Source organism: Manis pentadactyla, chromosome 1 (assembly GCF_030020395.1).
Source record: "Manis pentadactyla isolate mManPen7 chromosome 1, mManPen7.hap1, whole genome shotgun sequence".
NCBI lineage: Eukaryota > Metazoa > Chordata > Mammalia > Pholidota > Manidae > Manis > Manis pentadactyla.
In genome coordinates this window covers 121,318,441-121,335,726 of record NC_080019.1, presented here as the reverse complement: position 1 = coordinate 121,335,726, position 17,286 = coordinate 121,318,441, and the positions used below count along the sequence as shown (strand labels likewise).

General features: G+C 36.1%; 1 protein-coding gene across 3 annotated transcripts in view; it reads left to right on the top strand.

Moving 5' to 3' along the window:
* Nucleotides 1–17,286, top strand: part of FGF12 (fibroblast growth factor 12) — a 529,654-nt gene that overhangs the window by 311,214 nt on the left and 201,154 nt on the right. For all 3 annotated transcript variants that reach the window (XM_036875265.2, XM_036875264.2, XM_036875266.2), the window contains one exon: nt 280–390. In XM_036875265.2, the coding sequence (XP_036731160.1) occupies nt 280–390 (111 nt within the window). The remainder of the gene's footprint in view (nt 1–279; nt 391–17,286) is intronic.

Genomic DNA, 17,286 nt, shown 5'->3' with positions numbered 1-17,286 from the left:
AAGAATACACTTTTTAGCACACCTCTGTATTTTCCTAATCACAGTTAGGTTTTACTTGTTTATATTCGGTTTACTGCTGCCTAATGTTATGGTTCTGCTTCTAGAAGGAAAAAAAAAAAGTAGACATTTTACTAAAATACCCCCTTTCCAAATACTTATTTCAGTATTTAAGCCATGGCATTTTTGCATTACTTAGAGAATGTTCTTGACAATTTGCAAGGGTGCATTTTTACAAACAAATAAAAAACTTGAATAATCATTTCGGTTTTTTTTTTGCAGAACCCCAGCTGAAAGGAATTGTGACAAGGTTATTCAGCCAGCAGGGATATTTCCTGCAGATGCACCCAGATGGTACCATTGATGGGACCAAGGACGAAAACAGTGACTACAGTAAGGAATATTAGCTTCTTGCAATCCAATTACAATCAAATGTATGGCCCAGTGTATCCTAGGCTGAAGGCAAGGCAAGGCTGCCTTTTGAACTACTTTAATTTCTAGTAAGCTGGTGCCTTTTCCTTTATCATTCTTGCTATGCTTCTTTTAAGAAAGAAGGTAAGGCAGAGAGGCTATGTACTAAATGAGAAGATAGAAGGTTTGAAGGAATGTTGGTCAGTGGACAAGAATATCCTCCCTTTCTAGTGTTTGTGGTCAGAAGATGATAAGTACTCATAGGAACAAGGCAGAACTTCAGCACAAGATAGTGTTTTGATCCTAGAACTAAATAGTAAACATGTTACAATAATCCTCAGAATGTCATTTCTGGCAAACTGAAATTACTTCTTCAGGTAAACATTGAATACATACATGCATAAATTACATTATTTTAATTTGATTGAGGACAAAATTATTGATTTTAAAAGAAAAATATATTAAAATCTGATGCTTATAATATGATAGTAAAGACTAGTAGACTTGAAATTTTGTTTATGATGTTTTAAATAAAATGTCAAATATTGAAAGATTATTAAAAAAATCCTTAGAAATGGTTTTTAACTAATTTAATTACAGAGTTGACAAGTTTAATAACTAAATAAAATTGTCAAGCTGTGACAATACATTTACATTTCAGACAAAAATTGAATATAAACCTCAGAGCCAAGAATGATCACTCTCATCATATCTTTTAGTTTCTGCATAATTATATATAGACCCCAGGGGGAGAATTTGTGTTATTCTAAAATTATGCTATGTTGTTTCCTAGTTTGTCTGTAATCACTTCTAGATCTTTAGTGTCTAGCACATAGTAAATGCTCATTAAATACATATTCTATTGAGTTATCTTCTCATTGATATGACTTTATGATGTACTGACAACCCACCAAACTGCCTAAGATAATCTAAGAAGCCTGATAATTTAAGGTGAAATATCTTTAAATTAAAAATTAAGATTTGAGAAAAGATCTATAATCCCTAAAGTGTGAAAATGCTCTTGCTCACCCTTCTTAATTGTTCTTTGTTCATCTAATATTACACATTACAGAATATGAATTACAATAAAGAAAAGATACATGTACAGAATTCCATTGCAATTTCCTGCAAAGTAGTTGTATTAGCTTATTGTGCTTTGCATTTTTGTTTGTTTCTGGGAACCCATTCTTTAAATGATTCACTCTTTCAACTAAATACAGAAGAAAGGCGATGCTTTTCTCTCTGTGTAGGATTTTCACTTATTGCATCTGTACTTAAACGTAGATTTAGTGAAGCTAGAAGTATAGATGGAAAGAATCAGATTGCTTAGCTTGTCACCTGTGCTATCTCTGAGGTATCCCTTAATCTCACTTTCTTTTTCTATGACATGACATTGTCTGGAGATGATGAAATTAATCCTATGTCAGCACCATCCACCCAAATTAAAAAAAATTTTAAGTTGATGAAGATAGATTCAGTTCTCGAGTAAGCCAAAAAGCAATGCCCAGTTCCACATGATGCAGCTGTGCCCCAGACGGCTTTGCTGCAGAGGCCTGACATTTATCATGGGGCAGCGGGAGAAGGGCGGGGGTGAGAGTGTACAGTTGACCGACGCAAATCCTTGCTTCATTGTTTCTAGAAAAAGTTGCTTTCTCTGCTGATACTGGTGCAATGGCTAGTATATATGCATAGTTACATTTATATACATATGCTTATATGCATATGCTTATATACATATGCTGATAGATATATATATGATAAAAGTACATATAAACATAATGGCATGCATAACACAAACACACATACAAACACATACACTGAGGGTGAAACATTTTGTCAGATACTTTTAGAAACTCTGAATTCACAAATTTAAAATATTTTTTGTTGAAATAAACTACTGCACACACTTTTTGATATATTGATGTTAAAGGCAGTTTCAGTGTACAAAATAATAACACTAAGATAAATTCATCTGGATACCCAACCCCTAAAATTTAGTTAAAAATATCAATACATTTGAACACCTGTGTGCTCTTTCTGTGGGGTCCTGTCCTTCAGTGCCAGACATAACAACTGTCCTGAACTGGGCATTTCTTATTTCCATGCAGTTTAAAAAATAGATGTTTTCATATATGTATACTTCAATATTCATAATACTGTTTTACCTGTTTTTAACGTTATTGTAAGTGAGAGCATTACTGTATGTAACTTTTATGTACATTTCCTCCTCAATATTCTGATTATGAGGTGCATATATGGTGATATATTTCCTTTATATCATTTATTTTCATTTTGGTGAAGTATTCCATTTCATGAACATACCCAAATATATTTATCCTTTCTCTTATTTGTGGATAATTATCATTTCTATTTTAAGGCTATTGTAAACAGTACTGTTAAGATATTTCATACAGATGTTGAAGAGACCTCCCTTGACCATCCTTTATAAAATTACACTGTTTCTCATCTTGGCCCTCTCTATTATGATACCCCACTTTTTTTCTATTCATAGCTCCTGTGACCACCTGACAAATATACTGTTGCTGTTTATTCATTTATGTGTTTTTGATTTTTTTCTGAGCAGAATGTAAGTTCCATGAGAGAAGACATTTTTGTTTTGATCTTTGATGTATCTTTAGAACTGAGAATGATCGCTAGTATAGGGGAAGCGGTCAACAAATATGGAATGGATGAATGAATGTTTTCTTATGCATATGTGTAAAAGATTCTCTAGGTCATTGGGTAAATACTCTACCCACCCAACCATTTTTTTAACTTTTTTCTTTTGAAATAATTTTAGACTTCAGAAAAATTATGAAGTAATACAGAGAATTCTGTGTACTCTTTCCTCTGCTTCCTACTGGTACCATTTTATATAATAGTAGTACAGTTACTAAAACCAGGAAATGAACACTGGTATGATACTATTAACTGAGCTGTAGACTTTATTCAATGTCGCCAGTTTTTCTACTAATGTACTTTCTTCTGATTCCCCCTCCCCAATTTTCATTGAAAAAATCTCCAGTGAAAACAATAATTTTTATTTATACTTTTTTCCAAGTGGGGACTGGATAAGGGCAAAAATGTCAGAGGATTTAAACTCTACTCATGTTTTTTTAAATAGAAAATTATAAACCTCTAAGATGTTAAAATGCCTTTTCTTTCTCTACTTTGTGAGGGCAATAGTAAAAGCATTTGATTGTTTGAAAAAAAAATCTTGTTACTATGAGCATCTGTCAGAATTGTGTTGTTTGGTTCACTAGACATCATTACATACATCCAACCTTACCATGTTATCTTGGATTGATTGATAAAGACACCTGTTCTTTTGTTCATGAAGAAAAGACTAATTACATATAATTGAGTACAAAACAAATGGGTTTGTCAGCAGCAACAGATAAGAGTTTCTGAAAATGGAATGATAACAAAAGATTCAAAACTGTGTTGGAACACTGGCACAAAAAAGACAATTGCAGTTTGGAGCATATTAATAAGAATATTTTACATAAAATTAGAAAGGTAATTATTCTGCTCCTCTAGTTACCATAGGAGAAGATACATTTGAATAGGTTAAACATGCTGGGCTGAGAACAATGAGAACAATTAAGATATTATAACCAAATGTATTGTTCTCTTTTCCTCTGAACAAAACGATGAAGAGCCCTTTGCCAGTGGAATGAGCGGCTGGGGAAATTAGCACAATGGTGAAACTGGAGATATTCAGGCAGATTCTGTACTGGCACTTCTAGGGGTTTTACAAGAGAACCTCTTTAGTGTGGGAGGGGGAGTAAGGTGGTGGTGGTTGGGATAGTCTCTGAACTCCATGAGTTTTAAGGTCTTTAGTCCTGAGCTTCTTTTTAAAGTTATTTGGAATAGGTAAGATAAATATATAGTACAAAGGTGTAAAGACACCAAAGGGTATACAGTTGACAAAGAGCAAAACAATCCTGTCAGCCAGGAGCTGGCTTGGTACTCCAAGCAGGCCTTGGTGTGCTTCTGCTGAATATAAACAATTTCACAGAACACCAAATCAAACAAGGCCACTGTGACCTTAATGGATCAGGACAAAAACAAGACTACTCTGTAACCATGTCTGAACCCAGACAAAAGGAGCTGGATTGTCCAAACTACAAAATGACCAAATATTCCTCTCTCCTGGATTACATGAATGACTGCTGCTAATTCACCAAACACACTTTTAACCTCTTTCTTTTCTTCTTGCCTTGTAGATAAGAACCATTAAGATACCCAATCATAGAATTACACTTTTTTCCTTAGAATATCCAGTCTGGAGTAAATCTGAATTTTTTTGAGCCCTCCCTAAAATCACTTAACATAGGACTAAATCCTCTTAAGTCCTTTCTCATACCTTCTTACTATAAGATATCCCTGTTTTGTCATTGTGTGTATTTTTCTCCTTTCTGTGAGTCATTAAACCCAATTATCTTCAACCATAGTAGTTGTTTCTTTGACTGGAAGTCACTGACATATTCAAAAGCAATTTTCTGTTTCTCTTCTCCTTGCCACCTGGCCATGTATCTTGGTATTCTATGGTCTATACATTTATCAACATATTCAGTAGTATATATCTAATGTCATATCATATCATCAGTCTGCCTTGTTCAGCACCTTTGTAAAAACACAAATTATTATAAAATTTTTCCATATTAGTACATATTTAAATAGAATAATTTATTTAACCTAATTTCCTATTGCAGGACATGTCAATTATTTCTAATATTCTGCTAATGCAAACAATAATATAAAGAATTTATTGTACATAAGTAATTTTGCCCATGCGAAACTGTGTTTTAATGATGAATACTTAGAAATGGAACTGCTGGATCAAGAGTATGCTTTTTTTTTTTTAATTTTGAAAGATATCTGTTTGCTCTCCATCATACAAATTTACGAATGTCAGCTTACTTATGCTCTAATTAACACAGTGGATTATCTAACTTTTGATTCTTTGTTACCTAAAAACATAAACTGTATTTTTCTTGTTATGATTTAGGTTGAGCACTTGTTCTTAATATCTAAGAGCCATCTACACTTCTTTTTCCATAAAATGGCTGTTTATAATTTTAGGAAATCTGTTTCTATTTTAAAAATCAGCTTTTTGTTATATGAATTGCAAAGATTTTTACCCATTTTTTGTTTGTCTCTGAATTATTTTGCAATACTCTACTTTAAATATGCTTTTATGCCTTCAGCTTTGCTTTCCTATTTAGAAATGCTCTATTCATGCCAAGGTTATTAAAAAATTTCCATGTTTTGTTTTAGTAAAATATTGTTTCATTTTTATACTTAGTTTTTAATTAATGTGGAGTCTACTTGAGATCTTTTGATTCTAGACTTCTAATATTTTGTCTTCCTAACTACTGATTATGAATACAAATATAATTTAAGATTTTATAAATGAATTAAATTCTTGATGTATTTAGCATAAAGAAATATGTTTCAAATTGGTCTGTATCTGAGTTTCAGAAATTCAATTGGAAATTTAAAAATTTAGCCATCTGATTATATTCTCTATACAATACAAAACATATGATGTTTTGATACCACCAGTCATAAGTGTATAGACAAAGCCAAAACCAACAGAAGCTCTGTATTGGTAAACTATGAACAGAAACAGGGTCCAAATGGTTAGCTGGGGAAAATTATCAAGAACATAAGAAATGCCGCAAAGAATTATAAAGATGTTCTTTCTCCCTAACAAGGGGCCTTTCTGGACAAAGAGTTCATCTCTTTCACCCACCCAAGCATACGCATTATAGTTCTCAGGAGAGAGTAAGGGCTAAGCCATATCCAGTTTTAGGGATATTATTTTTTCAAGTGTCCTCTATACTTTAAGACTATGTCATCAGCTTGTGTGTGTGAAATCACACCTACAAGTTGGATGAAAAGAAAAAGAACTGCATGTATTATCTGACTGATTTTCTTTAAGCAGTGTTATTTACATAATCTTGAGCAACGCTTTGGTAAATGCCATGCTGTTACTCTTATAGTGGCATATCTTTTAAGATCAAAATTAATACTTAGCTTTAGGCCTATGAATGCAGTTACTTCACTTGATTTTCTTTAATAAGGAAAAAAATACTGCCTTTGATCTTGATAACTAGAAGAAAAGTAATGGACATTTGTTAGAAATTTGTTTTTGTTGACTATGTGTTGACTGTGCCTTCCAATAGTATTTGTAGAAAGCATGGCTAAGAACCAATTATTTCCTTGAATAGCTTACCCACATACATAAAACCATAAGGGAAGAATGCCCTAAATTTTTTTAACCTTTGTCTTTTACCTTTTTATCAACCTTAATTTCTTGTCATTGTAAAGCAAAACATGAGCCATTTGAAATTATCCTCTTTCCTAGTTGCTCTATGATTATTTATGGGCATATTTATTGGCAATATACATAGTGGCTAAGAATCTTATGGGAACTACCTAACCAAGTATGTTCCTAGAAAGAGCCTAAGACCGAGATTGACTTTAGTGTGTTTTTGCCTCTGTGAAGTGACCAGTGCTTTAGCCTTGGGCAAGTCACATAAAATGTCCGATTTGTACAATTTCTGCTTGTACAAAATGAAAGCAACAGAGAATCTCAAGTTTTGATAGCCTTTCCTTTAAATCTCATATAGAAGTGAATGTATGCTCTGAAAAACTGATTGACACCTTACATTTCCCTATAGCGTTTTGTTCTGAAAGGCATGTTACCAGCAGGAAATCTTCAGTTTACATGTCCCTATGTGGGATTTCTCAAGTTGTATATAAAGATCTGGAGAGTCACACATAGAAATGATAGAGCCAGAATTTGAATCCAAGCTTCCTGACTTCCAACCTTGCCTTTAGGTTATTTAACCTCTTCACATCTTAATTCCCTTGTTTGTTAAGTGGGAATAATAATAATACTTAGATCATACAGTTATTGTGCAAATGAAATGTGTTGGTTCATGAAAAGTGCTTTAAATAGTGCCTAAAACGCAGTCATTCTCAATAAATACTCTCAGTAGTTGTTGCTATTAGTATTATTCTCAACAGTAGGAGTGAGAGAGTCCTTCTGTGCAGTCGCCATGGTGTCAGCATTCTCTGGGACCTTGTCAAAATATGCATTCTTAAGCCTTACCCTAAACGTGCCGAGTTAGAGCTCTGGACTGGGCTCAGCAATCTGTGCTTTGATAAGCCCTGTAGATGATTCTGATGAACTGCAGAAGATAAAACTTCTCTGCCCCTAGGATTTGGAGTGTTCACATTTGCTAGTTAAGGTAACTGTCTTAGGATGTCATACCCAGTTCTTTGGGTACCTGATTCCAAGGCATAGTCTGGCAGGCATACTACAAAGAGTAAGGAAATTCATACTTTCTGTATCTCAAACATGTGGAATCTGTTCTATTTTGATTTATTACCTGGAGAGAGTCAGAGCTCAATTCTAGAGAGATATATGACCAAACAAAGGTGTGGGGGAATTGCAAAAACATATATAATGATACAAGTAAGCCTATACCACATAGTTTTATGTCTTAGAGCTTTTATACACACTAATTCCTTTTGCTTAGAATGACTTCACCAGTCTTATCCTCCTGCTAAGCCACACTTACCCTTTAGAACTCTTCTCAACTTTGTGAAGTTTCCTCTAGCTGTCCCTCTCAACTGCTTCTCCCTCACAAAGCCACACATTAATCACTCAAGTGGCTCTACTGCATTTGAATCTTGAGTGTACATTTATAGCTGTACAAGTCACATTATACTGCAATTATTTACCTGCATTTGTGTTTCCCCTATTAGAGCTTGACATTCTTATTTGTCCTTCTGCTTAGCATAGACATGGATGTTTTCCCAGATTCCAAACTGGAGGGCTGTGTAGATATGTTTCATTTAGTTGGCACAATTCAGGGGAAAAAAATGAGTGTGTTCAATCAGTAGATGCACCTATTTCCCTCATGTTTTCCGTCTACCTGCCTAGGCCCTGAAGGCTTTTCAGTTTGGGATATCTGTGGCTCTCGCTAAGTGTTTGTGAAATCAAAATAATTGAATAGGATTTCAAAGGAAGTGTAGAAACGATTTGAATATCACCAACTGTTAAACAAAGTAGCTTAACAATTATTCAGATAGCCTGGTGTCCAGTCCATGTTCTGTCCCTAAGAGCTGTGTGGTCTTGTTTAAGTCACATAAGCTTTCTGTTCCTTGGTTTTATACCCTGTAAAATGAGGTATTTGGAAAGACCATCTCTAATATCCCTGATAGATCTGAAACTTTGAAAGCCTGTAAATTGGCAATGATTTCTGTTTACCTTTGAAAAACTTGAAACTCTCCCTTTTTAAAAAAATTAGGTACATAACAATAAAATGCACAACTTTAGTGTATAACTCGATGAATTTTGACATGTGTATACACTCACAGAAACATCACCCAGATTAAGATATCAAACATTCTCATGAATTTTGTTCCCTCCTCACCCATTTTGCTCATCCTTTTTAAGCTTTCCCTCTTAAATATGTTACAAAAAAGGACAAAATTGCAAGAGCAGATGGTACAGTAATTATTACATTGAATTTGAAAACAGTAGTAAATTCACTCCACTTTCAAATATGTACAGAATTTGACCACTTTGTAGTGTCGTTATTGCTACTACCAAGACCAAGCTACTCTGATCTTTGCGCTTTTACAACAGCTTCCTAATTGATCTTATTACTTAAGGCTTTTCCCCTTAATCTATAATCTACACAGCAGCCAGAGTGACCCAGTTAAACATTGGTCAGATAAACTCACTTCTTTGCTCAATTTTTTTTTCACAAATCATTATGAGTAAAATCATTATGAGTAAAAAATCATTATGAGTAAAAAAAATCATATTCACTGTATGATCAATAAGGTTTTACATAATTCTGCCCATTACCTCCTGACCATCCACTCTCCTATTTCTTTGACTAGTCTTCTTGTTCCTCTAACACAGCAGTGCTCCTCCCTCAGGGCATTAGTACCAGCTGTCACTGGTTTCCTAGAATGTCCTTCCTCTGAGTATCTAAATAGAATAGATACTCTCATTTTCTTCATTCCCTTATTCCAGAACAAGGCCTTTTCCGGTTAATCTGTATAAACTTAATTTCCTAACTTCAAGACTTCCACTCTCTCTTGGCAATTTGATTTTTTTTTTTTCCCTACAGAACAATTACCACTGTCTAATACACTTATTTATTTTATTATGTCTCTCCTCCACTAAAATACTCCTGCCACTAAAATACATACCACAGGTTTTCCTCATTCATACTTGCTTATGTTATTTTTTCCACTAATTTTATCATCCTCTAGAAACAAGATCAATTTTCATTTTGTCTTTGAAAACTTTTTCTGTCTTCTTTCACTGGAAGTCCTGCTTTTTCCTCTGCATACATGGTACATCTCTTGAGATATTTATGCAGTTTCATCTGTAGGTATTTATTATATGTGACTTATTTGCTTCTATTAGGTTATAAGTTCCTTGAGGTCATTGACTATGTCTGATTTATCTCTGTGTTGGCATATAATAAGACTTCAATAGTGGATAATAACAATGGATATGATGGGTTAATTCATAGCAACAATAGTATAATTTGACTACCGTTTAAAGGCTTATTTAGAACATAAGCTCCATAGGGGCAGAGAGCTTTGCTTGCATTTTACATTGTTTTATCTCCAGCACCTAGAATAATGCCTGGCACATACTAGGTTTTCAATATTTGTTGAAAAAATGGATGAAAGTGAATTCTCAGAATAACCCCCAAATGAGTATGGTTTTGTTGAACAATACCCAGCTTGAAGGATTAATGCAAATTGGATCATGTGTGAATTTTGTTTTGAGAATGACAGACAGTATAAGCGACTTCCAAAGATGGGTAAGGAAGTCATTTTCAATTATGAAAATAGTAAGAAAATTGAGTGGGCTTAGTCTGGAAAAACCAACTCTATAGCAATAATAGTAAATGAATACACTCTTGCACAGTTTTAAATATATCTTCAAAGTGTTATGTGAATGTATATTCATGGTGATAATTACAGAGGCATCATTTTCTGAAAGTATGCAAATGGTGCTTTTATCCATAAGAGAGGAAGCTATTGCTGTTATTATTCAAAAAGGACCAGCAGCTAAATTTAAGCTTATGTTGAAAGACAAAGAAAATAGATGCTCAGGTGCTTTAATAGTAAGAAAAAAAGCAGAAGAAGGATCTTAAAGTCATGGAAAAGGGTATTAGAGTTGTCATGAGTTAGAGATTACAGGCATACCTCCCAGATATGGCAGGTTCAGTTCCAGACCAATGCAATAAAGCAAATTAAATGAATTTTTTGTTTCTTTAGTGTATATAAAAGTTATGATTACACTATACTGTAGCTGTTAAATGTGAAATAGCATTAGGCCTAAAAAATAATATACATACCTTAATTAAAAAACACTTTTTAATTGCTAAAAAATGCTAAACTTCATCTGAGCTTTCAGCAGATTATAATCTTTTTGCTGGTAGAGGGTCTTGCATCCATGTTGATGGTTGCTAATTGATCGGGATGGTGGTTGCTGAAGGCTGGGGTGGTTATAGCAATTTATTAAAATAAGATAACAATAAAATTTGGCACACCGATTGGCTTTTCCTTTCGTGAATGATTTCTTAGTGTGCAATGCTGTTTGATAACATTTTACCCACAGTAGAACTTATTTCAAAATTGGAGTCCAAGAAGAAAACACATCCCACCATTTGCAACAACATGGATGGAACTAGAGGGTATTATGCTCAGTGAAATAAGCCAGGTGGAGAAAGATAAGTATCAAATGATTTCACTCATCTGTGGAGTATAAGAACAAAGAAAAAAACTGAAGGAACAAAACAGTAGCAGAATCACAGAACCCAAGAATGGACTAACAATTACCAAAGGGAACAGGACTGGGGAGGATGGGTGGGAAGGGAGGGACAAGGGGGTAAAGGGGCATTATGATTAGCAGACATAATGTAGCGGGGGTGCACAGGGCTGTACAGCACAGAGAAGACAAAGAGTGATTCTATAGTATTTTACTATGCTGATGGACAGTGACTGTAATGGGGTATATGGTGGGGACTCTAGTAACCATAATGTTGCTCATGTAATTGTACATTAATGATACCAAAAAAAAAGAGTACATTCCAACCTCTCAGCACTGATGTTGCTTTATCAACTAAGTTTATGTGATGTTCTAAATCCTTTGTTGTTATTCCAACAATCTTCACAGCATCTTCACCAGGGGTAGATTCTATCTCAAGAAACCACTTTCTTTGCTCATCCGTAAGAAGCAATTCATCATCCATTCAAGTTTTATCATTTAGATTGCAGCAATACAGTCACATCTTCAGGCTCCAATTATAATTCTAGTTCTCTTGCTGTTTCCACCACATCTACAGTTACTTCCTCTAAGTCTTGAACCCCTCAAAGTCATCCAGGAAGGTTGGAATCAATCTCTTCCAAACTCATATTAATATTGATATTTTTGAGCTCTTCCCATGAATCCTGCATGTTCTTAATGGCATCTAGAATGGTGAACGCTTTCCAGAAAGTTATTAATTCTCTTTGCCCAGATCCATTAGAGGAATCAGTATATATGGCAGCTATAGCCTTATGAGATTTATTTGTTAAATAATAAGACTTATAAGTCAAAGTGACTCCTTGTCCACAGGATGCAGAATGGATGCTTTGTTAGTAGGCATGGAAACAACCTAATGTCCATCTCTATTAGAGCTCTTACATGACCATTTGCATTGTCAGTGAGCAGTCATATTTTGAATCTTTTTTTTCCTGAGTGTAGGTCTGAACAGTGGGCTTAACTTATTCAGTAAACCCATATTCTAACTAAGTGTGCTGTCACCCAGGCTTTGTTATTTCATTTATAGTGTACAGTTGGAGTAAATTTAGCATAATTCTGAAGGGCTATAGGATTTGGGGATGGTAAATGAGCATTACTTCCACTTAAAATCACAGGCTCTATTAGCCCCTAACAAGATAGTCAGGCTGTCTTTTGAAGCTTTGAAGCCATGCACTGACTTCTCCTCTCTGGCTATCAAAGTCCTACCTAAATGGCATCTTCTTTCAATATAAGGCTTATGTGTCTACCTTGAAAATCTGTGGTTTAAGCCACCTTTACTAATTATCTTAACTGGACTTTCAGAATAACTTGTTGCAGCTTCTCCATCAGCACTTGCTGCTTCACCTTGCACCTTAATGTTATGGAGATGGCTTCTGTCCTTTAATCATGAATGAACCTCTGCTAGCTTCCAACTTTTCTTTGCTAACTTCCTCACCACTCTCAGCCTTCACAGAATTGAAGAGTTAGGGCCTGGTGCTGGATTAGGCTTTGGCGTTAGGGAATGTTGTGGCTGGTTTGATCTTCTAGCCAGACCACTGAAATTTTCTCCACATCAACAGTAAGTCTGGCTCACTTTCTTATCATGTATGTGTTTGCTGAGCACTTTAAGGTTCCTCTGAGAACCTTTGCTTTGCATTCACAACTTGGCTAATTGTTTATTAACAGAGGCCCAGCTTGCAGCCTATCGTGGCTTTCGACATTCCTTCCTCACTAAGCTTCATCATTTCTAACTTTTAATTGAAAGTGAAACACATGTGCTATCCCTCTCACTTGGACACTGAGAGGCCATTGTAAGGTTATTAATTGGCCTGATGTCAGTGTTGTTATTCTCAGGGAAGAGGGAGACCCCAGAACAGGGAAAGTGGTGGAGGAAATGGCTGGTCAGTAGAGCAGTCAGAATACACACATTTACTGATTAAGTTTGTTGTCTTATATGCATTTCGTTTGTGGCACCCCAAAACAATTAAAACAGTAATATCAAAGATGACTGATCAAAGAGAACCATAACAAATAAAATAATGAAAATTTTGAAGTATTGCAAGAGTTACCAAATGTGACACAGAGATGCCAAGTGAGCAAATGCTGTTGGAAAAATGATGCCAATATACTTACTTGACAAAGAGTTGCCACAAACCTTCAGTTTTTAAAAAATGCAGTATCTGTGAAGTACAATAAAGTGAAATGCAATAAAGTGAGGTAGGACTGTATTAAAATCTCCTAGAAATTACCTGATTCTGAGGCTCTGGGATGTGAATTGATTTGCTCAAGTTTGAGTAAGGAAATTTCAGTTCCATTGTATACATATCCTGTGTTCCTTTCTCTGTATAAGTTATTGCTTGAGAGGTTATACAGATTTGCCTATATACTCAAACTTAATGTAGGTAGTAATTAATGGCAGTGGGATTTGTTTGATGTGGGTATGTTGATTAGGCATTATTTAATTGGTGGCTTTATATAAGCCAACTAAATAAGGGATAAGTCATAATTTTATTTTCATGTGGATTGATATTTTCCAGGGCATGCTACCATGAAGTTAAAGAATTATGTATTTTTAATGAGGGATTTGGGGAATAAAATGGTCATCTCTGTGCCAAGCATTATTTCTTAACCTATGAGTCTGGGGCCTATCAGATAATAGTAGCTAATGTTTACTGAGTACTTTCTAAAATGTCTAATACGTTTTTAAAATTTCATACAAAAGGTGTGAAAATCTTACAGATTTTACTCATTTAAGTATTATAATAATCCTAGAAAAGAGGCACTGTAATCATTCCTACTTTGAAGATGAGTAAACTTTTTTTTTTACTCATCTTCAAAGGATGAGTAAAGGGCCATAGGAAGTTTAAAAAATTAGCTCATGGTCACACAGCTATTTCATGGTAGACCATTACTTCAACTGATTGAGTTTAGTTGTGAAGTTAATGCCTTTACCCACTCTGCACTGACTGCTCAGTCTCTCTTTCCTGGTTATTATTTCTTAGCACATAATAAACATTCCCTTAACTCACATTCCTACCTTTTTCTCACACTTTTAAAATGTATTTAGATGGGAATATGGTTTACTTATAAAATGTGATAGCGGTTTAGACAGGCTACACATTAAACTTGAAAGGATTTTACTTCATTATGTTTCATGTATTTAACTGTAAATTAAAACCTTTTGTGGAAATAGTAAACCGTTATACTATAATTTTAAAGATCTTAAATAATCTGGTTGCTTATTTCATATATCTAACTTGGGAAGTTGGAGGTGTGTAGGATGTGTGTGTTTCTGTGTGTCTATATATTTCCATGTACTATTCAGTAGCCTAGACAGAGTGGTATTGAGCAGGCACCCTGCCAAGATCTAGTGAGGTTGCACGCCGTACATCTGCTTTCCTTGACACTGAGACAGAATGTGGAGCTCATACCCGTGTCAAAATACGTCTGCCAGCATTACTAACACTCCATAGTATTATAACTGAATTAGAAAATATCCTGAACACAGCTTCCCCATACTTCCTCTTGCTTAGATACTGGTAGAAGACATTTTTATTGTTACTTCAGTATGTACCAGGATCAGTCCTCACACTTAGGGAAGCAGTGTGTGAACAGCCCATAGGATTTTAGAGACACACTCTTGTAGATATTAAATACGCGTTTCTCCACTTACCAGCTATATAAACTTGGACAATTTACATAGCACTTTGAAACCATACTTTCTTATCTGCAAAATGGGAATTACATGTAGACTTAAAAATTATAGTATTGAATTTACCCTCAGAAGGAAGTGCTTTGTAAAGTCTAAAGAAGAGAAATCAGTGCTGCCTGAAGTATGATCAAGAGTAATTTCAGGGGAAGTGTGGGATCTGAGCAGAGTTATGAAGAATTGTGTAAAATGCCTTTTGGGAGCCACAGCTGCAGTCTCAGCACTCTTCTAAGCTTTCTTGCCAGTGGATTTCATCCCTGGGCAAGTTCACTCTTGATTTGGTGAGAACGAAAAATGACCATGGAACATTCTTGGAGTGAAAGGGTTTCTACCCAACTTTATTCCTATGGTGGCAGGTCAGGCACAAAAATCCCGTCTGCCTCAGAGCGAGTCTGCACGCAGCAAGCTGGTCTGTGTCCCTGGGTCTCTCGGCCCCCGCAGCCGTCTCAGTCTCGGTCCTCAGTGCCACCACCACTCCAGCGCCTGCTCTCCTGCAGCCATGCAGCCCAGAGCCCTGGGCGGAGCTCTTTAAATAGAGTCAGTAATAACGTATTGCCCACATGTGTACAGTCAGCAAGCCGACCAGGGTCAGGTGAGAATTCTGGCCATAGGAATTTTCATTTTCTCTGCATAAATCCTACACCCAGACTTCTTACCTTTGTGGGAATTCATTCAGAGTTTAATTTAGACAGGATTAAACCTGCTGCACTTGGAATTTCTCTGAGGAGATTAAAATGAATAGTTACACATGGACTATTCTCAGTCCTTTAATTCTGCTGATAATCCGAGTAGGGGATTTGCAGTACCCAAAGGAAGACAACAGTCCACCTCCCACTCATATCCAAGTCCTCCAGAACAATGACTCCAAAAGTTTTGCATGTTAGAATTACGTGGGTAATTTTTAAAAACCTGATGCCCAGATCAACACAGTCAAAACCACTCAGGGTGGAACCAAAGCATCAGTATGCTTTTGAAATAACAGGTGATTCCAAGTGCAGTGAAGTGTAAGAGCAGTGATTTCTCCCAGGACGTTGCCTCTTGTTTTTCAGTGAGCATCAGAATCACCTGGCAGGCTTGTTAAACTACTGATTAGTGGGCCTTACCTCCAGAGTTTCTGATTCAATAGATCTGGAGGAAGGGAGGGAGTGTTCATATTTCTAGCAAGTTTACCGTAAGACCACACTTTGAGAACAGCTGCTGTACAACAGTGCTTCTCAAACCTTAAGTGCACAGTGATCATTTGGGAGATATTGTTAAAATGCAAATTTTAATTCAGTAGATTTTGGGTGGATGGGGCCTGAGATTCTGCCTTTCTGATGAGCTGTGGGAGATGACGTGACAGCCCACTTCAAGCTTTGGCCTGCTGACTGGTAAGGTTTGGGGAACAACAGCCTAACCTGGGAGCTTGTTAGAACTACCCCGGATCTATTGGATATGAAATTGGTTTTTAACAGTGTTACATGCTGGAACCATCTGAGGAGTTTCAGAAAAGGTCAGTGCCTATGTTCAACCCTGGAGATTTTTATTCAGTTGGTATGGGTGTGGCCAGGGTATCAGAATTTTTTTAAAAACTGCAGAAGACTGTATTATGGACCAAAATACTTTGAGACAGTGTGGATAAAATGAGAGTTCTGTGGCCAGGATTCTCACCTGGCCCTGGTTGACTAGCTCACTGCACACCTGTGGGCAATACATGGTTGTTGACTCTATGTGAAGAGTTCCGCCCAGGGCCGCAAGGCAGCAGGAGAGCAGAGCAGAGGCTGGAGTGGTGGCAGCACCGAGGACAGAGGCCCAGAGGATGGCTGTGCAGAACAACTGTACAGAGAGGCCCAGAGGACGGCTGTGCAGACAGAGGGGCCCAGAGGCAGAGACCGGCTTACTGCCTGCAGACTCCCTCTGAGTGAATGGAATTCTAGTGACTGACCTGCCACCTGGAAATAAACTTACGTATAACCCTTTCACCCCAAGAACGTTTTGCTGTCATTTTCTTTGGTCACATTGAATCCATAGTGAACTTACCCAGGGCTGAAACCCATTGGCAAGACAAACAGTTATACAATAAGACAGTTGTTTTAAAGCATAGCACAAATCATTGCTCTCCTTTTATGGAATATTTCATGATACTTTATTGTAAAAGGAGGCCTTCAAGCCATAGATGACAAACAGCAACTCCTGGGCCCACAGCAGACATCACTAAATTCTTACAAGATTCATTGTGGCTGAGCCTCAACAACAAAATGCTTGGAGTTCCACATATGCCTGCTGTATGCATGCTTCATCTTTTTTAATACCAGCATATTGAGGGCAGACTGCATTCTAGTTACTAGGT